The following is a 23259-nucleotide window of genomic DNA, read 5'->3' on the forward strand; positions in this document are numbered from 1 at the left end:
GAACTATGTATTAATATTGTGAAATATTATTACAATGTATGATCCTTCATAAATCATTCTAATATGCTGATTTAGTGTTCAATTATTCTCAATTATTATTGATAATATTGATATTCAAATTGTAGTAATATTTCACTGTATTACTGTTTTTACTGTATTTTTCTTCAGATAAATGCAGCCTTGGTGAATGTACTATAAGAGACTTCTTTTAAAAACAACAAAACTTTTGACCGCATGTTTATGTGTATTATATATTTTGTTATATTTATATATTTTTATAAAATGTTATTGTTGGTTTTTTGTTACTTGATTTGAGACCCTGTTTTTTCTAAAAAAGGACCATGCTCGTGCAAGGAAAGTAATGCAGGGTTCGACACCGCCGAAGAATTGCCGTGAAGCCTTCACTGCAGGTGGTGATCATGTGTACTACAATCGGTCTTACACCCCTGACAAGGAAGTACTGGTCAAATATCTTGGTGGTGACCCAGAAGCAGAAATACGGCAAGTGCAATCTTCATAAATATAATAATCTTTCATCAAGCTGCATTTTTTTTCTTCGTTTACTAGCTCAAATCTGTAAGGCTCGAGGAGACAGCAGACTGCAGAAAGACAGGGGAAACAGAGACACAAGAGACAACACAGAGATAGAAGACTCCGGAGGGACATTCGTGATCTAAGGCAAACGATGCTTGAATATATTTGTTCTTCTCTATTGATTCACAGTCTAGTGGAGTCAGAGCTGGAGAACAATCAGGCTCAGCTTTTACGGTTCCAGCTTCACTTGAGCTCTGTGAAGGAGGACATTCAGTTGATGGAGGAGAAGTTGCGTAGTGTCATCAGGGCCTGCAAAACAAATCAGGTACTGAACTGCACAGGCTACACCATTATGCCATCCAAATTCACGTCTGTTGTTATTCCATGTCCAAACATACCTGTGTAATTGATGCTGGCTTTAATTTAAACTTTATTTTTCCATTTTTAGCAATGCATAAATGAGGTTAAAGCTTCTATAACAGAACTTGAGAACATTGAAGAGGCACAGGCTGAGGACATCAGCTCCCTGGTGAGATGTCTATGAATATTTTCCAGGTTAAAAAAAAATATTTTTTTATCATTTTATGACACAGAATAATATGTGATTTGTCAAATGTACAGGAAGAAGATATACAAGAGAATGAGCAGAAGATCGAATCAGAGAGGAAAAATGTGAAAGAGGCTCGAGACGAATTAAAGAATCATGAGAAAGAGCTCATAAATATTAATCAGAAGTATAAAGATGTGAAAAATAAAATGGAGCAACTGTCAGATGAGACAGAACAACTGAAGGTGAGAGACAGCATTGGGTGATCGGTGTACATCGCAACACTTAACTTAAATATGATATAATTAAAGACTTGATTGAAGAATTGATTTCGATGTGACAAAAATTGTTTCCTTGCCACTATTGGTGGTATCAGTTAAACTATTACCGCTGGGTTCTTACAGTCATAAAAAACTCTTTTGATTTGAATTATTTCTGACTCTTGCATTAAAACCCCCAAAAAAGTGTCTTGTGCTAAAAAAAAGAAAAGTGATTCATGAAAGATGTATTTTTCTTGAATAGGAGGAGCAAGTGAAGGCAGAGACTGTGTGCAGTAAACTCGATCAAACCATGAAGGTCTTGGAGAAGAAACTCGAGGATCATCAGGCCAATATTCAGGCCATGAAAGACGAGCTGTCACTCCGAGAGGAAGAAACACAGGTATTCACTCCTTTTTTTTCTGCTATATAATATAATATAATACTTAGAATTTTTCTGCCATAAGAAAATTTACATATTGCTCATCCAAACAGCAGTACAGTGACACATTGGACTTGTTAATTGTCTGGAAATTGTTTGTTGTGTAGGACTGTGAAGCCAAAGCCAAAGAGATCTGTCCTGTGCGACAGCAGGTAGATCAGAGTGCCAGAAGTATTGATGTTGAGATCACACGCCTGCGACAAAAAATCACTACGCAAGAGAGCAGCCACGGTGACAAGGAACAAGTTATCCGGTATGCAAGGCAGCGGTTAATAGGATGTTCCAGGTTCAATATAAATTAAAGGGGACCTATTAAGCCTTGTTTTTGTTTTTGGGGTCTACTAGAATAGGTTTTCATGCTTAAATGTTCAAAAAACACATTCATTTTCACATATTTTACATTATTGCAGCACCTCTGGGGTCCGTTTCCAGTATAACGACGTAACTCGCTGCTTAACTACCATAGTAAGATGCATCGATGAAGAAATCAACTAAGTCACGACTGATTCCCGAAACCATATTGTCGCAAAGTGGTCGTTTAACCACGTCGGTTAATGATGTCACGCAGGTGTTGGAGTGATAAGTTGTTTTAATGAATCTGTTTGAGATCGCATTAATGCTAGATGTTTTGCTATAAATTACGGATATGGCATCTGAGGACTATTTCAACATTTTCTCAGTTATTTTGCTTTATTTCTAGATTCAATCATAGGCTCGTTCTTCTGTACTAGAGCACGTTCGCACATGCGCACTCTTCAAAAATGACGCTTTAAATCTCTTAACAAACTAAAAGACGTGAATGACATTTGTATGTATTCTAAATAAAAGATACAGATTCTACTGAATGCCAGGTTGCTTATTTTGTCCACATTAAGTCCACATGTCATGCAAACAAGAAACTATGCTTCTAACCACAGGTCGACAGCTGTCGTTCCAAACACACGAATGTTCGTTGGAACTATGGTTTCGGGAAACACCGACTCGTTGAACTACGCTGATAACGACAGAACTTGCGACCATAGTTGGCTAACGACGCTTTTTGGAAACGCACACCTGTTTAGTTCCAGTCTTTATGAAGCGCCTCCTTCTGAAAAGCAGAATGTGCTCTGATTGGTCAGCTGGAGCAGTGTGTTGTGATTGGTCAACCGCTTAAAGCGTGTTTTGGAAATGTCCCGCCCCTTACCACAACCATGAGTTTCAACACACTACCAACTAACTCAACCAGGCCCCGCCCCTTTATATTGCATATACCTTTGGCAGGAATTATTATCATGAGGAATATTGTGCCAGCAGCCATATCACCCTGTAGCCCAAGACTGGTTGCCCACGGAAGCTAAGCAGGGCTGAGCCTGGTTAGTACCTGGATGGGAGACCTCCTGAGAAAAACCAGGTTGCTGCTGGATGAGGTGTTAGTGAGGCCAGCAGGGGGTGCTCACCCTGTGGTCTGTGTGGGTCCTAACACCCCAGTGTAGTGACGGGGACACTATACTGTCAAAGAGCACCGTCCTTCGGATGAGACGTTAAACCGAGGTCCTGACTCTCTGTGGTCATTAAAAATCCCATGGCACTTCTCGTAAAGAGTAGGGGTGTAACCCCGGTGTCCTGGCCACATTCCACCCATTGGCCCTTACCAATCATGGCCTCCTAATAATCCCCTTACATTGAATTGGCTCTATCACTCTCTCTCCTCTCCACCTGTAGCTGGTGTGTGGTGAGCGCACTGGCGCCGTTGTACTGTGGCTGCCGTCGCATCATCCAAGTGGATGCTGCACACTGGTGGGGGTTGAGGAGAGATTCCCTGATATGACTGTAAAGCGCTTTGGGTGTACAGTAGTACATATGAAAGCGCTATATAAATGCCTCATTCTATTCTATTCATTCTATTGTGACGTGTTCGTTCCTGGAAGAAAACTCAAGACTACAATAGAGGCGTTTCAGGGAGTTCAGAAACTGATATAAACTGATATAGAGAATAACTCTCTTTGGAGTGACTTTGTGCTTTGGGACTTTGCAGACCTTTTTCATGCTCGACATTACACACTAAAGAAAGTGGAAAATGTAAAAAAGCATAATAGGCCCTCTTTAAGACATTTATGTCACATTTCCAGTTTTCAAAAAAAAAATTTTTTTAACTGTGGTTATGTAACATACAGTACTTACAATGGAAATAAATCATATCAGCGTTTAAAAGAATATACTGTATTTGAAGCCTGTATTTTTATTTAATTTTTTCAACTGATTTCAATTGATCAAACTTTTTTTTTTGATCAAATCTGTAATAAATTATTGACAAATATTTTTTTTTCAGAGAGTACGCAGAAGCTCACAGTAATTACAAAAGCAAATCCAGCCAGCTGAGGGATCTCAGGAAGTTTATTGATCGTCTCGACAACATCATGATTGACCGTCAGGACCGATACAAATCACTGCGACGGTAACTTACTTAGGCTCCAACTGTGACTGTGATTCCAACTGTGACTTAACAGTGACTGTCCTTTATGTTTGCAGGTTTGAACACAACAGTAGTTGAATTGTGTGTTGTTTCGTCAGGTCACTCTCTGTGAGGTGCAAGCTGTACTTCAACAACTTCATGATGCAGCTGCACTGCTGTGGCTCGATGATATTTGACCACATCGCTGAAACCCTGTCCATTTCAGTAAGTTACATTTTCCCATCTTGCTTGTTTTACTCAAATGCTTGACTGTTTCAAATGAATCTTTCTCAACTAATAGGATGAATCTCGTGAAAACGTGTCAATGGTCATGTTGAGTTTTTTTGCAGATTTTTTGTACCATTAAGATGTTTTGCATTGTAACATTATTTCCATGGATATTAAGTACATTTTCCCCTAAATTCTTGATACTACTGTATAGTGTAATGCATTCAGATGTTTTACTTCTGAGTTTTTCTATATATTCTAAATATTATCATTACTGAAAATAAAACATTTTATTTTGTGATTTTATAAATTAAAATCAGCATAAATTAAATGGAGTGCAACAAATACTAAAATGATGAGTAAATAAATACTTGACAATATTTTTTACAATACTGTAGAGAATGCTTTTTCTGCATCACAGAGATACATTAAATGTTTTGACATTCAAGAAGTCTCTTATCAAGGCTGCATTTATTGATTAAAAATACAGGAAAACAGTGATATTATGAAATATCTTTCAATTTAAAATATAGTCTTCTATTGTAATATATTTACATACTCTTTCTTTGATGAATAGAAAGTTAAAAGAACAGAATTTATTGAAAAAAATAAATTGTTGGTAACATTATTGTCTTTACTGTCTTTGATCATTTTAATGCATCCTTGCTCTTTCTTTAAAAAAATAATCTTACTGACCTCAAACTGGTATGTAATGGAAGTAACCTAACCATAACCCTGAATGGTAGTATCTGGGTTCTTTTGTCATGTTTGTTAAATTGGTTTTTCCCAGGTGAAACCACCAGGTCAGGAAAAAAACAACGTCAGTGACATGCGTTCCCTCTCGGGAGGAGAGCGCTCTTTCTCCACTGTCTGTTTCATTCTGGCACTCTGGGAAATTACTGAGTCACCCTTCCGGTGCCTTGACGAATTCGACGTTTATATGGTACGTGCCTATATAATGACTTTGAGGACCTGTGTCATGTGTTGAACATTAGTATTTCATAAATAAAGGAAGGTTTAATAAAGCTCTTTTGTGTTTTCAAGGATATGCACAATCGCAGCATTTCAATGAACATGCTTGTGGCGCTTTCAGAACGTCAACATCTGCGGCAGTTCATCTTCATCACCCCTCAGTCCACCAGGTAGAAAAATGAAAGTTTTATTGAAGACTGATATAAGGTTAATCTCACTGAAACGTCTCTGATTGATCTCACCCCAAAAACCAAACAAATAATTAAATTTAAGAATTCAATTTCTCTAGCCGCATTTTAAAAAGAGTAAACAACATAAATAAAATTAAAAAAAAAAACTGCTTAATAAAATTATAATTGACATATGTAAAAAAGGGGCAAGGCCTGGTTGAGTTAGTTAGTAGTGTGTTGAAACTCGCAGCTAAGGAGCGTGACATTTCCAAAACATGCCTAAAGTGGTTGACCAATTACAACACACTGGTCCAACCGACCAATCAGAGCACATTGTGCTTTTCGGAAGGAGGGGCTTCATAGAGGCTTGAAATTAACAGGGCTGCGTTTCACAAAAGAATTGTGGGCTAAGTTGATGGTGATTGGTGTTGATTGGTGGCAATGGTTTTACAATCTTTGTGAAAAACAGCCCTTAGTGTTACTGACAGACTGAGAAGTGAGGTGCTGCAACAATGTCAAATATGTGAAAAATAAAGTGTTTTTTGAACATTCAAGCATGAAAACCTATTATAGTAGACCCCAAAAACACAAGACCCCAAAGACCACAATCTTTGCCTAAAGCCGGTTTCTTGACTACTTGCTGAACTAGTGCTTGCTTAAATCATTTGCAGACTTCAGTTAATCAAATGCGTAATTGTAAACTGAGCAAATAACAAGCCAAAAGCGTATTATTCCTGTAATGAGAACAATTTCTTTGAAATGCCAATTTTCGCCCAGGGTCTCATTTGTTAAGATGCTCATAATGTGTTGCATTCAAAGTCATTTTGAGATCCAAAACACTGCCTGTCCAGGCAGCACTGAAATCTAAAGTTGATATAGTGTTATTATATTAAGTTTTTATACATATTATATATAAATATTAATGGGTTTTTTTTTTTCATTATCTTTCAGCCATCTGCCTAAAAGTGCCAATATTACAATCCACCAGCTTCAGGATCCAGAGAAAGTAGCAGAGGAGGAGTGAGATGTGCGATAGGCATAGACATTGCCTGGAAGGACTGTACTTAGAAGTTTGCAAAGTTTATATGCCATGCCTGTACAGTTTGTTATGCGTATGCTTTTATTTATTCTTAAAGAACGTTTTATGGTTCTAGTGCCTTTGCAAAAGACGTTTTAAAATTGCATATGTGTGAACAGTCAGTTCAGTCGTCTTGCTTCCCTCAGAGCATTTCGTGTTCATCTGGTCCTTTGGGAAAAGAAAAAAGGTTCAGTTTTTGTTAGCACCTGTTCATGACGGTTTGAGTATGTTTACAGCTAGTATTTGTCAGTTTAAACCAGCATCCTCTGTAATGAACCACAATGCTTTTCCTAGTTATTTCATTTGTGGTCACACACGACTAAGCACCTGCATTCTGAAAACAACCCATAGATAGTTTATTGATTTTAATCACAATGTCGTCAGTGCAACTGTTACATACCGAGCTTAAGACATGCCACAAATAAAACACAAACCTCATATTACACAATTAAATGACTGCTTGAATTTGGCTTTACCGTATTAGGTACAAATATTTACAGGGCAAAGATATACACTATTTATTGGGCATTTGCATTTTACAAAGATCTCTCTATTCTCCGTCAAAGGTATTGACGCTATCCTGAGTGTCACAGGAGGTGAAAGGGTTGCAAAAAATCTGGGATGCCATATATTTATGTACTTCTCCGGAGAACATAAAATATGGAGGATACAAAATTTTGAGAGTAAATTAAAGAGGGTACTGGGTAGCTAAAAATCATTATTTGAAATGTTGAGAACTCAAGTAGAAATCTTGTTTTACAAAACAAACGGTCCAATAAAAATGCAGCACACTAAGATTAAATGTGTACCAAACCCATTCTGGATAAGGTTTTGTTGTAATACTAGGGGAAGTGGATCTATTACTAAACGCCCTCCAGGGAAATTTCACTTAAAATGTTAAATTGCCCGTTCTGTATTATTACTGAAAACAATTTCATAGGCAACCATTCATGCATGTGACAATGATACCACGCAAAGTAAAAAAAAAAAGAAGAGCATAACGCAATAAGAACGATGTTAGTGGTCATTTAATGTTTGAAAAAGAAGCTTTTGTTTTATACTGGTTATTATGTCCCTGTGTCAGTGCAAAATATGGTGAAACCAGCAGAAGCCAATGGCAGATGCAAATAATGCAAAATTTCAACAAAGATGGAGGCAGGGTCTCACTGAAAGCTTTTACAACACAAATGGTAAGTCTTTTAAGAGGAAACATGCACCCAAGGGAGGACATCTAATGGATAGATGAGTAACAAATGTAAATCTCACACATTAGTATTGTTATTGACACTATCGTTTATATAAGGCCTCCCTTGTATTATTTGTCAAGGTTGCCAAAATGAAGAGAGAGTAGGTTTTACACTTAGGACATGCATGCAAATAACTTACATTTATATTCTCAAGTACAAGCACGTTTGGAAGGAGGGCTGCATAAACCTCTCCACCCTCCTTAATTTTGAGTATTGATGTTCAACACTGATTTCATCGTAACATTTAGTGTGACACATTTCGATTCCGGTAACCCAAATTACTGCGTGAAATACAGCAGTAAACGTAGTGTGTGTGATAGGAAGTATTGCAGCTAGAAATGAAATACGGCGGAGCACTTCACTGACGATGAATGCGTGAAAACAACTGGACTTGTCTGATTTAAACGTCTCACGTTGTTGCATGTTGGAAATTAAATGGATATACTCTAAACTCTTTAGCATTTAACATTCTCATGCATACTAGTTGTTCAATCACAAGAAGAAAGTTCATTTAAAAGTAGTCCAAACATGTTACTCTTGTGGAAATGAGAGTGGAAACAGATAACTCGTTCAGTCCGGAGCATGCTAGCATGCGCAGCTTCACTTCTGCATGTCGCACTGCAAGAGCAGTACGATGGATGGGTCGCTCTTGGCAGCTTCTTTGAACTCATCTAGTGAGATCTGGTCGTCGTTGTTTTTATCCATCTTGCTAAAGATCCGATCCACTCTTTGCTCTGGTGTCAGACCGTCCTCGTTCATCTTCATCATTATCACGGTTCCCACCATTTTATAAATAGCCTTCACACAGAGGGGAGAAAAGACTCAGGTTTAATGGCATGAGAAGGCTTTAAGATTCCGATATACACATCAGAGCATCATTCTTATAAAGTTGAAGTGTGTGATTTCTGTGCTACTGGCATCACCAAACATATTAGGTCGTGTTTATGACGCCAGGTGCTTTCAAGTCATTTTTGTCAGAGCAAGATGGTGGTGTACCTTCTCTTAAGGTTTCCTTTCGAAGTGGAACTTCAACACTGTGTCTTGGATGGACGCTATGGGGAACGCCGGTGTCTGAAGCACATGTGACAAACAAGCCAATTTTATTGGCCAACGACAGTCCATGACGTAAATAACGGAGCGCCTGTGAGTATTAGAGGGTGCCTATAATACACTTCAACAGCTTTTTTGTCTTCTTTTGTCTTGTTTGTATGGGCGTGTAAGATACACACTGTTGGAGGAAACTGGATGTGCTCATTATGAGGCATTCACAGTAATAAGCTCTGTTCCTGTTTGATTCTCTCCCGAGGGATAGGAATCCCGCGTTTACACAAGCGTTTTCGGCCCTCGATGGAGCTAGAGGCCCTCAGTTATGCATTCACAGTAAGAGGCTCTGTTCTCACTTGATTCTCAATAGATTGATAGGAATTTAGTGTTTGTGTTCGTGTTTGGCTCTAGAGGGAGTTGAATGCATTCTTTGTGTCTACCCACGCTTGACTCTCTCTTGGCGATTGAGAGTCAAGCGTCTACACCTCGCTTGGCCAAGGCGGCAGAGCAGGATAGATCACCGTGATTGTAGGCGAAGCATGGGAGGAGTCTTACAGGAAGTATTTCCCTTTTTGGGCTTCTACTGTCAGCTCTGTTGTTTTCATGTCAGTTCAGGGAGCCACTCTGTGGCCACTTCTGACCTGAATGATTAATGTGGCATGAGCATGTGACATATGTGAGTATGCCCCAATTGAATAGTTGTTTGCGAGATATCTCTCTCCTGGTGCTGCATCCTTTTTGAAGGCTCCCGCCTTGCCAATGGAGCGAGTGTGTTTGCCTCTCAAGGAAGCTGAATGCACTCACTCTGTGAAGCCACAGTGAGGCCCCTGTTTCTACAAACGTAGGGAAAAAAGGCCCCTGTTTAAAGCAAGGTAGCGATCGTGGGGTCACAGGTGGGCAGAGAAGAAGCAGAAGTTATCAAATTGGTCCGTCTCCTCTGCTTACCACCTTGTGGCTCATGGCAAGGCATATACGGAAGCAAGACAGGCTTGTGGTGGCCCCCACACCATGAATTCCTCTCAGCAGTGCTGCTGGAAGGTTACTTACACTGAGGCTGTGGTCTGCCTTCATGGACCTAAACCACAGAGCATGGACTTACGCTAAAAGTGAGAGTTGCAAAAAAGTTGTTATGGTATCTTATTTGGTCTAGAATACTGCTGGGGTTCAGCATGCTCCTCTGGGCCCTCTGTCCAGGGTCAGATTGATAGAATGTAAAGGACCTCGTTATACAGACTCTACATTATCATTCATGGCCCCCCAAGGTGAGAGTGGCGTTGATCTGTAGTTGTGGGCACAGGTTTATTGTCTCTGGCATCTCTCTTGGTCCACTCTAATATCCTGAAGTATCTTTTTCCAGGGTTAAACTATATTCTCCTATGTTCTATGTAAATATATACTCCCCTATGTTAGGGTCTAAAGTAGAATTGTACGTTCCCTTATAAATTTACATTTACATTTACATTTATTCATTTAGCTGACGCTTTTATCCAAAGCGACTTACAATTGCTATATATGTCAGAGGTCGCACGCCTCTGGAGCAACTAGGGGTTAAGTGTCTTGCTCAGGGACACATTGGTGTCTCACAGTGGATTCGAACCCGGGTCTCTCACACCAAAGGCATGTGTCTTATCCATTGCACCCAACCCCAACCCCAACCCCAACCCCAACCCCAACCCCAACCCCAACCCCAACCCCAACCCCAACCCCAACCCCAACCCCAACCCCAACCCCAACAATGGTTGCTTGTGATACCCCTTTAGGGTTGATGCAGGGTGAACAGAGTTATGTAAGGCAGTAAAGATACCCTCTACTTCGTTTACCTCCCTTCCCAACTTCTGTTGGGTCTTGAAGAAGGGATGTATGCTCTCGTATGCTCTAGTATGACCCAGGTTCGAAGAACCTGACAAGGTAGTTTGCCTGATAAAGAGCATTCCTTCTTGTTATTTTGCACTCAAGTGAATGGAGTCTTTTATGGATCCTGGAAAAGTACCCTAATTGTTCCAGGGCATTTAAATAGAGCTGGAGCTCCCCTGCGGTTTCCCTAGGGGTTGAGTTAGATGACAATAATCTTTGGCAACTATATTTTGCCACTCTCATATCTGCATCCCTTTGGATGAAAATTTTCATTTCATTCCCCCTGGAATTAGTGGTAATATCCAAGGTTGTAGTTGAAAATATTCTTCCTTTGGCGGATACTCCCTAAGCCTAAGGGCTGTGTCAGGGCAAAGAAGCTGACATAGCTGAGCCATTAATTCCTTAGAGCTCTGCTCTTGGCTGACGACCTCCCTGCTAGGGAGGGAGGAAGTTTGTAAAGGCCAGGACTTCCCTTGTTATAAGAGCATAGAAGCTTGAGTATTTTCTATTATTTGAAGATAGTGGCTCAGGGAGTGGTACCACTTGACAATCTATATGAGTCTATATGCGCTCTTGATTGACGCTCTGATTCCGGCTAAGTAATCCGTAGAGTCAACTTATACTATGCCCATTATGCCTTTGCATTTTCACAACTTAATAAGACAAGCATTCCTTCAGCATGGTGTAGTAGCCTAGGTATTTGTTCCCCATTCCGTCAATCCAAGATGTACTGTTGAAGATCCACTTCAAAAGGAAACGTCTCAGGTTACGACTGTATCTGTTGTGAGCTCACTGTGTCTCATTGCCATATCTTAGTCCTGCCTGCGCATCTCCTTCAGACAAAAGAGTTGATGACATGTATTACAGGCGCCCTCTTTTATTCACGGGTGCTCCGCTAGCGACATCAGTAAAATTGGCGTGTTTATCACACGTGCTACAGACACCGGTCACGTTGATGGCGTTCCCCTCAGCATCAACCCAAGACACAGTGTCTTGTTCCCCTTCTCAGGGAACCATGGTTACAGTCGTAACCTGAGGCGTTTTTTTTAACTCTACTTCTAGAAAATGAAGAACAAAGAATGTGCATCAGGTGTGTTTTGCTTTTTATGTTTTTTAATTCTTTTAGGAAGCCAATGTAAATTTAATTGTTACATTTTATATCATATATAATATAATATTACATTGAATATTTTGCGCTTTGTTTTGTTGGGTGTTTTTGTTTTTTTGACAGTACTGTTTTGTACAAAACAAATTGTGGAAAGTGCTTATTTAAACACAGGTTTATCCAGTGGCATTCGTTTCATGCAAATAAACCAATTTTTGGTACCTCTATAATCTCCAGCATCTCCACTCGAGTGATCTTGCCATCTCCATCCAGGTCATACATGTTGAAAGCCCAGTTGAGCTTTTGCTCAAAGCTTCCCCGTGACGTGATGGACAGGGCGCAGATGAACTCTCTGAAATCGATAGTGCCGTCACTATTCTTATCAAAGGTCCTGAATGCATGCTGCGCAAACTTCGATGCGTCACCATAAGGAAAGAACTGCAAGAAAAGAAAAAAAAGATTTTAGTTGATTGGTTTGGCAATGTTTTGCTTAAATTAGTAATGATGGTCTTTGATTAAATAAATGAAATTTAATAAATTAAATAATGATCTTTCTTTCGATTTTAAAGTTTAAAGCCCCACCTAGTGAATCTGGACAGACTGGGTTTCTTAGAAATTGCTGTGATATGTTAAAAGTATAGTTCACCCAAAACTGCATGAAAAGAATTCTTCATGCAGTTATTTTTGACATTAAATCTCTATATTTCATATTCAAGCTCCAAAAAGCACAACATTTAGCACTATATTCCAAGTCTTCTGAAGTCATATAATAGCTTTGTTTGTGTTAGAGTCCAATTTAGTTTATTCATTCACCGAAAATCTTCCTCTCTGCTGCAGTCAAAGGGCCAGATTTACTAAACAGGGTAAATTAGCAAGAGAGCGCAATTCCATAAAAGCGCCGATGGGAGTGTAAAGTTCTGCACATGATCTACTGATGACGATGCGCAAATGAAAGAACACAGACGCAACCGGATCATTTCCATTATGACCAACGCAATCTACCAAGAGCAGTGCAAATTAGCGTCTAGTTTAAGACATAACTTTTGTGCGTTAAATAATGGCTCAAATACCAGTAAACTGACTAGCGCAAGCCTTAGTAAATCACCTTGCATGATTGATTTAAATACTCTCCCCCCATACATTTTGCACTTGAAAGGGAAACTCCTACAAATGCATATGCAATAAGATCAGCCACAAAAATGACCCTGTCCACGCCTTTTCAGGACAGATTTTTTCACTGCGTGTCTTTAGTAAATCCTGACCAAAAGAGGGTTTGCTCTGGCACAAGCTGTTAATATATCTGGCACAAAGAGTATTAGTGAATACTCGCTTACATTTTAGTCACAAAGCTCTCATGTGGCTTTAGATGTCTTGGGATGCTTAATATCACATGTCATTCAACTACTTTCATGGTGCTTTTCTGTCTTTTTGGAGCTTGGTAGATGTGGTCACTATGACTTGTCATTGTATGAAAAGTTCCGCTTAACGTCTGTCCACATACAGCTTTGGATTGACGTGAATAATGACAGCAGTTTTATTTTTGGAGTGAACTGTTCCTTTAAGAGGGATTTGTGTATGTTTATCGATTTTCATGTCTGATTTTTCTATAGCAGCCACAGCAGGTTCTGTTCTTTGCTTCAGGTCCATTCCATGGCAATTCATTAAAAAATAACTGGCCGCCACACAACGGGTAGAATGAGAGTCCTCACATCTCACAATGTCACAGTTGTTCTATGAATAACATTTCACAGACTGCAGCTTTGATGGTAGTTTGTGCTTAACTCTACTGTCTTCAGTTAAACATACTGTCAGAGTCACTCTTTTTTGTTAGCTTTCTCCTTTTTCCTGACCTTTAAAAAAAAAAAAATCCAACTATATATACATATACTGTATATATATATAGTTGGATAGGGGATAAGATAAAAACCAACAAACCTCTTTTAAACATGAATTATGATTTGAGGAACCATTCATGTCTTGAGCACAAACGCTGCTGGAAGAGTTAACTGCCCAATTTCAAAGGGACAATACATCCCAAAATAAACATTCTGTAATAATTTACTCAACCACATGCTGTTCCAAACATGTATGCCTTTCTTTCTTCACCAGAACACAAAAGGCAATCATTTGAAGAACGTTGGGAAATTGGGAAGAATTGCAGCCCATTTTATATGGACACATAAAACACAGAGACATTTCTCAAAATATCAGCTTTTTTGTTGAACAGAAGACAGACATTCATTCAAATTTAGAACAGCATGAGGGCTTGTAAACGATGACAGAATTTTCATTTTTGGGTGAACTATCGCTTTAAGTCCCAAGTATGTGCACCAATAATAGTGATGTTTGACTTGTTGAAATGCTAGACTAAACGCCCATGGCCTCTCACCTTAACATAGAGCTGCTGGAACTCATCCAGGTTTAGTCGACCGCTGGGACAGTCTTTCAGGAAGCCCTTGTACCATTGCTTGAGCTCATGTTCATTAAACTCTGTGTTCTTCACAAGGTCCTCCATCACCTCAGGGGTCAGTTTGCTGTTCTGTTTTCCCATGATTACTGCATAGGAAATAAATGATATGGTGATAGAAAGTTCTCCAAAGTAGTTCTATAGTGGTGTTTTAATTAGAGAGTGTTAATGGTTACAGCATCTCTAGCTGCTCTGTTCCTGAATAGTGAATTTGAGTCTGAACTGTAATCTATATATATGCACTGATCCCACAATGGAGCAACAACGTAAATTGTCACAAAATAATCTTTTTTGATTAGCAATTGATCGTGTTAAAGGCCAATGATGATTCAGCATTTGGCCATCAAAAACCTGCATTGATAAATCTATTGTTGCTCTGCTAAATGACTAAATGTAAATGTATTGATATCTATAGAGGCTGATATATACATAATACTTTCTAAACTTAATGATAGAAATATGTACACTGTACAAAATGTTTTTTTTTAGGAGTATCGTACAGGAAAATACTATTTCAGTCTTTGTATTTCACGTTTAATTCGATGTGTTTCTTTGTAATTTTTTCTGAAATTTAGCAATTTCTGAGTGAAAATAATTTCCACACCCATTTCTTTCAGTGTGCTCAAATTTGATGAAGTTAGCACTTATTTTAAACAATATTTATCCAAAAATCACTCAATGCATTGAAAAGGCTGTCCGAATATTTTGGAAATGACACTTCCAATATCTTGGCAATATCTATGTCGATTTTTTTATTTAATATTATTATCTTTTTTTTTAATATTATTACAATTTAAAATAATGTTTTTCTATTTTAATATATTTTAAAATGTTATTTATTCCTGTGATCAAAGCTGAATTTTCAGCATCATTACTCCAGTCCACTCACATGATCCTTCAGAAATCATTCTAATATGATGATTTATTATCAATGTTGGAAATAGTTATGCTGCTTAATATTTTTGAGTGATAGTAAAGATTTATATGTTTAGAAAAGATTTGTATTTTAAATAAATCAATGAATCCTGAACAAAGAATCACAGGTTCCCAAAAAAATATATATATATTAAGCAGCATAACTGTTTCCAACATTGATAATAAATCAGCATATTAGAACGATTTCTGAATGATCATGTGACACTGGAGACTGGAGTAATGATGCTGAAAATTCAGCTTTGCACAGAAATAAATGATATATTAAAGTATATTAAAATAGAAAATTATTATTTTAAATTGTAATAATATTTCACAACATTACTGTTTTTTCTGTATATTTTGATCAAATAAATGCAAACTTGATGGGAAGAGACTTCTTTCAAAAACATAAAAAATAGTAATGTTTCCAAACTTGATAGATAGATAGATAGATAGATAGATAGATAGATAGATAGATAGATAGATAGATAGATAGATAGATAGATAGATAGATACCAGTCAAAAATTTATTTGAAATATCAAATTTAAATAATTGCATCAGCCAATAACTGAGCCAATAACAATAAACAGATGTGGAGATTCCACAATCTGTCAGTTTCTAAAAACATTTTCAGATAATTATATATATATATATATATATAGCCTATATATTATAGTAAATATAGTATGAAAGAAGCCAATATGTTTGTGCATATCATGAACTGTTGTTAAATTATGATCACATCTTAATTAAATTGGCCTGTTCTAGTGGTTATCAGCATTGACCATTAAAGAAATGCATATTGATCGACCATTACCCAATATAGGCCTACATAGAAGGAAAAGAACATGATGTCATGCATAGTAAATGTAAATGATTTAAAATATGAATTCAAATGTATATTTGCAACTAGCTCCACAAAATAATGGTACACAATGTACAAGTTATAAAAATATGAACACAGTGATGTCAAGTGAGATCAGATCATTGCAATCAGCCAGACCGTGTTGTGTTTCTCTAAATAGATCACAGTCACAAGAGTTTAGCCTATGTGTAAAAATGGGCATCAGGTAAAATAGGCTACAAACGGGGAGGGGTTGGAGAGGAGCTTTTTATTTCCATGTGGAGCGTCTAGTCTGTATTTGCAGCTTCTCCTGCATCAAATGTGCCGAGCGACTGAGCATGAAAAAACCGAGCAGCCTCGAACACATTTCCTAAGAATGCAGCTTTGATTAAAGAGAGTCAGGAATTATTACCCACGTCCCAATCGTCATTCTTATGTAATAGCACTGGGGCTTTTTCAAGCACCAATGGCTGAACGAATGACCTTGAGAAGGGAAACCACTGGGAAGCGATGCAGAAAAATGATCCATGATAAACGGAGGAATTAAAGGTCTTAATGACGAAGATCTGTTGAAGAGCACAGTGTCACCATCTGTGCGTTTGGTTAACATGCCATTAATTCTAGATCTCGTCCGCCCGAGCCTTTTGATGTGACAGAATATGAGTAGAACATGATTTGTATGTACATATAACCAACCCTACTATAACATATAGCATCCCATTTTGAATCTTTCAAATGTGTTTTAATGTTGCACCAGTGTGCATGTGGACCACTCCGACAGACCGCAGAGAAAAGACGCAGTCCCTTTTTGCACTGCGCTCAAATCGCATAATAAATCTCTCAAGTGAAGCTGAGAAACATCAGTGCATCTCTTAAATTCATTACACAACACCATAGGTTTGTCCATTAACAGAGAGTAACAAGTAACCACTATGCTTTCGTAACAGTGGCTGTCAGGGCTTTAAATGCATCAAATATACAGTTTTTAATTCAAGCTTAATACACCCTTAACCTGCGCAGAGTGTTCTATAATCAGGCCATGTAATGCATGCGAGAAGAACCTTTTCATTCAGTCACATGCAGGCATTAATTCATTCACTCACTCACTCACTCACTCACTCGTTCATTCCTGGCGCCTGTTAGATCGTTTCGATGCATTAAATGGCAAAAGCACAAAATTAAACAAACACGACCACATTAATATCTCACAGCTGGATAAACACGCACGAATCGCCTCTTACCTTCAAGTAACGCGTTAGAGGCTAATTGAAATGTGCTGGTGCTCGCAACCCGTCAGCTTTTGCGTGTGTCGAACCCAAATTCCTCGGATTCGTCGCGTTTACTGGACGCCAAATAACGCGTAAAGGTGATTCCAGCTGACACGAGCCCGCTTCCGTCTGTGTGTGTGCGCTATGCGACGCAAGACATGCGGCATGCAGCGAGCATCACCACCACACCACTGCTGCTCCTCGCGTGCGTTTGCGCAAATTGTATGCTTGCAACCCTGCTCTTAGGGGGCTCGTGTCAGTAAACACTCTATTAACCATCGTATGCATGCGTATCTATTGGTCAAAGGTCTTCATTACCTATTGTGAAAGGCACCGTGTGCTGTATGTTCTTTATGTTTGGGCTCCCTGAGACCCCAGTGCGTTGTCTGTAGGAATAATAATAGTTATTTTGAAGCCAACCTTTTTATATACTTCCACATTCTTTAAATATGCTCATCTGACCTAGTTAAAATCCAGAAGAGAGATAGTAGGCTATTCATGTTTTGTTACATAGGCGCACACTTATAGAAATGTGACGAATCCAATAACTTTGTTTCAATTTGTAGAAAATTCAGTAAAAAAGAGGTCAAAGGAAACAGCTGGCAGGTGCATAAGGTCCAATCAGAGAATCTCAGCATGTGTAAATGCATTTATGTTTTAGAGCTGGAGTATCAGAGACCCCAAACATACACAGTATATGTAATATTTTTTACAGGGTGTTTGAAACATAAATTGCAGTTGCATTAAGATTTTTTTTTTTTTTTTAAGCTAATAAAAAAAAACATTTAGAAAACCTAAAACGTGGCTATTAGCTTATACAAAGATACTAAGTGATTTCTAAAAGGCTAATGCACCAGAGATAATTTATGTGTGGTTTTAAAAATCATCAAGTCAAATCTCTTGGTTAATGACTTGCAAACATGGTCTGTTACTTTTTTCAGTCTTGGCTAATTAAGCGATTGGAAAACTGTTGTGTATATCATTTTGCTCACATTAATTTTAATTGGCTTCATCGTTTCAAGTAAATTTCATTGGAAATGGTACCTCTGTTTTCACAGTCAACAAAAGATTCAAGTCAAGTCAAATGTATTTGTATTTATTTACAAAAAGTCATGATGTTAATGTGTCCAAAGTTGGTCCTGAGGGCCACTGTACTACAGAGTTTAGCTCCAACTTGCCTCAACACCCCTGCCTGGAAACTTCTATCCCAGACAGCAACATAGTGTCGGCCCAGTTCTGGGCTACATCTGGTACATGTGGATTCCATGCGTACCAGATGTGGGCCGGATCTGGGCCGACATTGTTGCTGTTTGGGATAGGTCACCGTGATATTTGCCAAGACATGTTCCTATAAACATATTTTGGTGATCCTGGAACAACATTCCTACAAAAACATAGTCCTAATCCCTTCCCCCTAAACCTAACCCATACCCATAAGTTATCCCTAAAATCCGAGGGAAATTATAGGTGAATAACACTGATGTAGAAGCACCTTGCTTGTAAGCCTAAACTTGACATAAACTGTAAACTTGTCCCTCAAATCTGATTGATAGATTGGAATGTTGTTCCAGGATGTTGATCCAGGAACATGTTGCACTTAGTGAAATCACATTCACCAAAGCTGGGTCTCATTTCGAAGGCTGCGTCCTCTGGAGGTCACATTTCGAAGGCTGCTTCATTTCAGTAAACTGACCACTACATTCCAAAAAAAACAAAAAAACAATTTATGCTTCCCTAGGAATAACTGTCAATTTTATAATGGTTACTGTTCTGAAATTAGGCATCCTTTATGATGTATCTGGCCGACAAATGTGACCTCCGGAGGATGCCGCCTTCGAAATGAGACACAGCTCAAGGTTCTAGTATGCCTAGTAAACTTGATTCTGGTGTGTTTAATTGGAGTTAATTGGAGACAGTGGCCCTCCAGGAGCAGGCTTGAACATTCCTGTTTTATATTTTCATCATAGTCGCATTTAGCAGATTAGAGCTGGATGAAAATATAGTTACATTTGTGATGATATAAACAATCAAGCAGTTGAGATTTGCTTAATAGGATTTATTGCTTTACATGAGTATACTGTAGGTAATAGTACTGTATACTATGCAGGTAAAGTACGATGTATATATCCAACTTATTCTATCACCATTTACTCACCCTCATATCATTCCAAACCTGTTCATCCTTGTGTGAAACAAAGAAGTTTTCTTGCAGGACGCCCACGCTGCTCTTTTCTATAAAGTGGACCATGTCTGTCCACTTTAAGATGTCTGATACTGAAATTTAAGTAATGAGTCAATGCATCATCAATTCTTCCTCCACAACGTGTTTTTTTAATCTTACCCTGATTCACTAGCCTATTATAAGTTATATTATACGTGTCTTGTCATATCCATAAATAGAGAAAAGTAGCTCCGGCTACTTCGACGCGTGTATGACGTGGGAGTGCCATAGGTTAGTTGTAACAACAAGCGAGAATGTTGACATGCATGGAGCAGTTAAATCTCGAATCACCCTTTTTAAACAAAAGCCAAACAGAGGAGCGTCTTCTGGCAAAAAGAGAACATGACAGAGCTCATCATTGAGCTCACCAGAATCAGCATTGGCTTGGCTTTCTGGAGATGGTGAGAACTGAGGGATTTTATGTTGTAAAAGCGACGCAGAGATGGCGTTTTTACTCAGCTGGTGAGTAAGGTATTTTAATAAACAGATAAATTGCCATATTTACAATATTTACATAGCTACATATACATCTACATATTTACATAGCTTTATCATTGTAAAGCATTATCTATTGTGAAGGGTCATATTCATCGGCAAAGTCACGCAGAGCCGAAGCACAACCAAAACAATGTTCTTCCGCAAAATGCATGCAGTTTTGTTTTGTAAACGCTAGAGGGCCAAAAGTTACACAGTGTACCTTTAAACATGACTGTAATGCATTCCTAAGTAATAATATGAATAAATGAATAACTCACTCAGGAACACCGTATAGAAATGATTGAATCAATAAATGTAGATAAAATGTGCAGTATTTGTTTTAATCTTTCAATGTGGTAGCAGGGCAAGTCCCAGTTTCAGTCATTTATGTTAATATCACTCCTCAAATGCAAAGCATTGTTATCAGTCTCCTGTGAGAAAAAGTAAAAAAAAAATGTTTTAATGCAATAAAAGTGTACATGCTTCCAGCACCAGCATTTGAGCACAGCTTGATCCTCGTTGATGAACCAGACAACAACATCCACCAATCACGTGGACTGATCCTGCTCTGTGGTAGTCTGACGTCCTGAGGATGAAAAACATTTGGAGAAAAAAGGAAAAATCTGCTTCCCCCCAGATGTAACCCAGCCTGTATTCTGTCTATTTCTGCTTGTGTTCTCGTCACCTGATAAAGCAGGGCTTTCTGAGCAGAGATGCAGGGTGAAAGGACTGGCCTGCTCTCGCTGCAGGTGCGTCTGCATGAGTGAAACCCACAGGACCTGAGTGAATCACTGGGGTTCACTGAAGCTGACGGCTGTGCTGAATAATCCTCGGGATCCGGTGACTCAGCTGGGTTTACTGAAGTCAAGAGGAATCAAGTTTGGTGAAGAATCGTCAGGAGAAAGCACAGTGCTTTCATATGAATTACATTGAAAACACCATATCATTAACACATTCACTCATTATATTGTCATATTTCATGTCTTTCTATCTTCTGTGAAAACACAAAGAAAATCACCATTTGGCCATAGAATGGAAGTCAATGAGGTCCAGTGTTGTTTTGACCCCATATCCTCCCGAAATATCTTCTTTTGAGATCTCTTGTTTTGTTCTGAGGGGGGGACAACATGAGAATAATTTCATTTTTAGGTAAATTACCTGTATCACTTTAAGGAGAGAAAGCAGCGCTTCACTAATTATGTTAATGAGACTTGAGATAAAGAAACTTGTTTTCTCCACCAACTAATGGGTTGATTATATGAACTTTATTTTGAAATGAAAGATTCTGATTTGAACATTTTGAATCCTGGCCAAATACCCTGGCTATACGTCATGCAACCTGTAGCAGAACAAGGAGCTGTAAGCCCAAGCCACTTGAAGGCAAGCCTGCAAGGTTAGCTAAAAAAAAAGGTTAACACCAACGCTGCGGAACGCAGGAAAGAAGACCAGGGCCAGTTTCTTTAATGGATGTTACTGGAGCAAAGTTGACTACGCTGAATAAACTGCTTTTGTGAGGAAATAGCTTACTGACAGCCCATAGGCTAATCTTCAACATGTTTACTCTTAAACATTTATTTTGAATTGATGTTTTTAGAGAAGTTGTCGTGGAAATTTTAAACTGTATATTAAACTAACCATGTTTCTAACATCTAACCTTATTTAACATCTAACATGGGAACAGGATGCACTGTACGAAACCAATGGAAAACTTGTGTCTTTGACTATGTGCGTATGTATGTAAGAATAGCATCGTTTTGGGAAATGAAACTAGACAGTGTGTTAGAATCTTGTGATTAACAGATGAAGTCATCACAAGATCAGAGTTTGCTTTACCTAGTAACAGAGGGGTTTGCATATGAAGAACCAATCAAATAGTGGGGAAATTATGTAATGCAGCCTGACATTTATGTCATAGCTCTATAAAAAGTGTTGTATATGTGTTTTACGGTGGGATGTCTCAATGGAATTTGTCTGAGATCCTCCGGCCTTGATTCTTCTTGGGAGAGTTTCTCTGAGAACTGGTCGAAGACTCTCCCGGCCGTTATTAAAGCATTTAAAGGACATTTGCTGAAAGTCTGTCTGTTATTTCTGCTGCGCAGCAAGAAAACTAATTAGTAAGGGAAAACAAGTTAGACTAGGTGAGATATCCAAGTGGGGACGTCGCCAGGAGACGAGACCCAGGTACAGAGTTGGGTGTCCATTTGGAGACACCCCAGACAGGTCAGTTTAGGGAAGCAAGTAAGTTAGGGTAAGAGACTCGGCCAGTTGTCGACTGAAGACGCAAAGAGCTGGAGTATAAAGGTTATTAAGTGTCGATTTGTAGACGCTCTGTGTCGATGAGTAGACGCAACAGATTTATTTATTAAGTGTCGATTTGTAGACGCTAGATAGTCGGGTTTTAGGGGAAAAATCCACTACAAAGTTTACACCGAAAAACTAAATGCGGTTTTATAGGAAAATATAAGGATAATTGTGTGACAGGTACGATTCGGTTTATGGCACTTCTCATTCTATGGTATCCGCAAACAGTGATTGACTGTCGCACAATTCTGAAGAAGTTCAATGACGTCAAGGCTGCACTGAAAAAACAACAAGTAAAACGTACTTACTTTTTCTTTTCCAAGTTTTTGCACACAGATTTTTAAAGTAAATTATACTTATGGAATTAAGTCCAATTAACAAAGAAAATAAGTAACTTTAACTCAGTTTGTTGAATAATGTCTACTTAGTTGAAGTTTACTTTGCATAGTCTGTTTCAAGTATTTTGCTCAAACACTATAACACTTTTAAAGTATGCTTTACTCTAAATATCTAAGTAACAATACAGTAAATATTGAGTAGGTAATATAATAGAAGAAATGTGGCACTGACCCATACAAGGAGATCTCAATACTTGGTACACAATACATAACGGTAATATTCGTTGGATCATTTTTGAGTATGAATTCTGAGCTGAGTAGTACTGTCACAAAACAATAAGTTAAAAAAACAAACAACAAAAACAACGATAAAACAGTGTAAATATCAATACAGCTGGAAACCATCGAAAAATACAACCTTATTAATTATTCATGCCCCACTGCATGATGGGAACACCAGTATCAGAAAGTTGAATAGGTTTTTTCTTAATTTTAAAATGTTGATTTTTTTTTGCAAG

At 38.3% G+C, this 23259-nt stretch overlaps 2 protein-coding genes across 4 annotated transcripts in view; one reads left to right on the forward strand and one right to left on the reverse strand.

Moving 5' to 3' along the window:
* Positions 1-7652, forward strand: part of smc6 (structural maintenance of chromosomes 6) — a 24129-nt gene extending 16477 nt beyond the window's left edge. For both annotated transcript variants that reach the window (XM_084393270.1, XM_084393271.1), the window contains 11 exons: positions 338-501; positions 724-859; positions 983-1063; positions 1156-1326; positions 1604-1741; positions 1888-2033; positions 4089-4214; positions 4331-4436; positions 5230-5382; positions 5484-5581; positions 6533-7652. In XM_084393270.1, coding sequence (XP_084249396.1) covers positions 338-501; positions 724-859; positions 983-1063; positions 1156-1326; positions 1604-1741; positions 1888-2033; positions 4089-4214; positions 4331-4436; positions 5230-5382; positions 5484-5581; positions 6533-6605 — 1392 coding nt within the window. In that variant the 3' untranslated portion in view covers positions 6606-7652. The remainder of the gene's footprint in view (positions 1-337; positions 502-723; positions 860-982; positions 1064-1155; positions 1327-1603; positions 1742-1887; positions 2034-4088; positions 4215-4330; positions 4437-5229; positions 5383-5483; positions 5582-6532) is intronic.
* On the reverse strand, positions 7010-17821 carry vsnl1b (visinin-like 1b). 2 transcript variants are annotated; one of them, XM_084393273.1, is made up of 4 exons: positions 17723-17821; positions 14299-14465; positions 12132-12347; positions 7010-8704 (listed from the first exon to the last, which is right to left on the reverse strand). In XM_084393273.1, the coding sequence occupies exons 2-4, from the start codon at positions 14458-14460 to the stop codon at positions 8507-8509; spliced, it is 576 nt and encodes a 191-aa protein (XP_084249399.1). In that variant the 5' UTR covers positions 14461-14465; positions 17723-17821; the 3' UTR covers positions 7010-8506. The 2 variants fall into 2 exon arrangements, with proteins under 2 accessions (XP_084249399.1, XP_084249398.1); XM_084393272.1 differs by having other exon boundaries at positions 17378-17783.
* Positions 17822-23259: the final 5438 nt, after the last annotated feature.

Source organism: Rutilus rutilus, assembly GCF_951802725.1.
Source record: "Rutilus rutilus genome assembly, chromosome: 21".
Lineage (NCBI taxonomy): Eukaryota > Metazoa > Chordata > Actinopteri > Cypriniformes > Leuciscidae > Rutilus > Rutilus rutilus.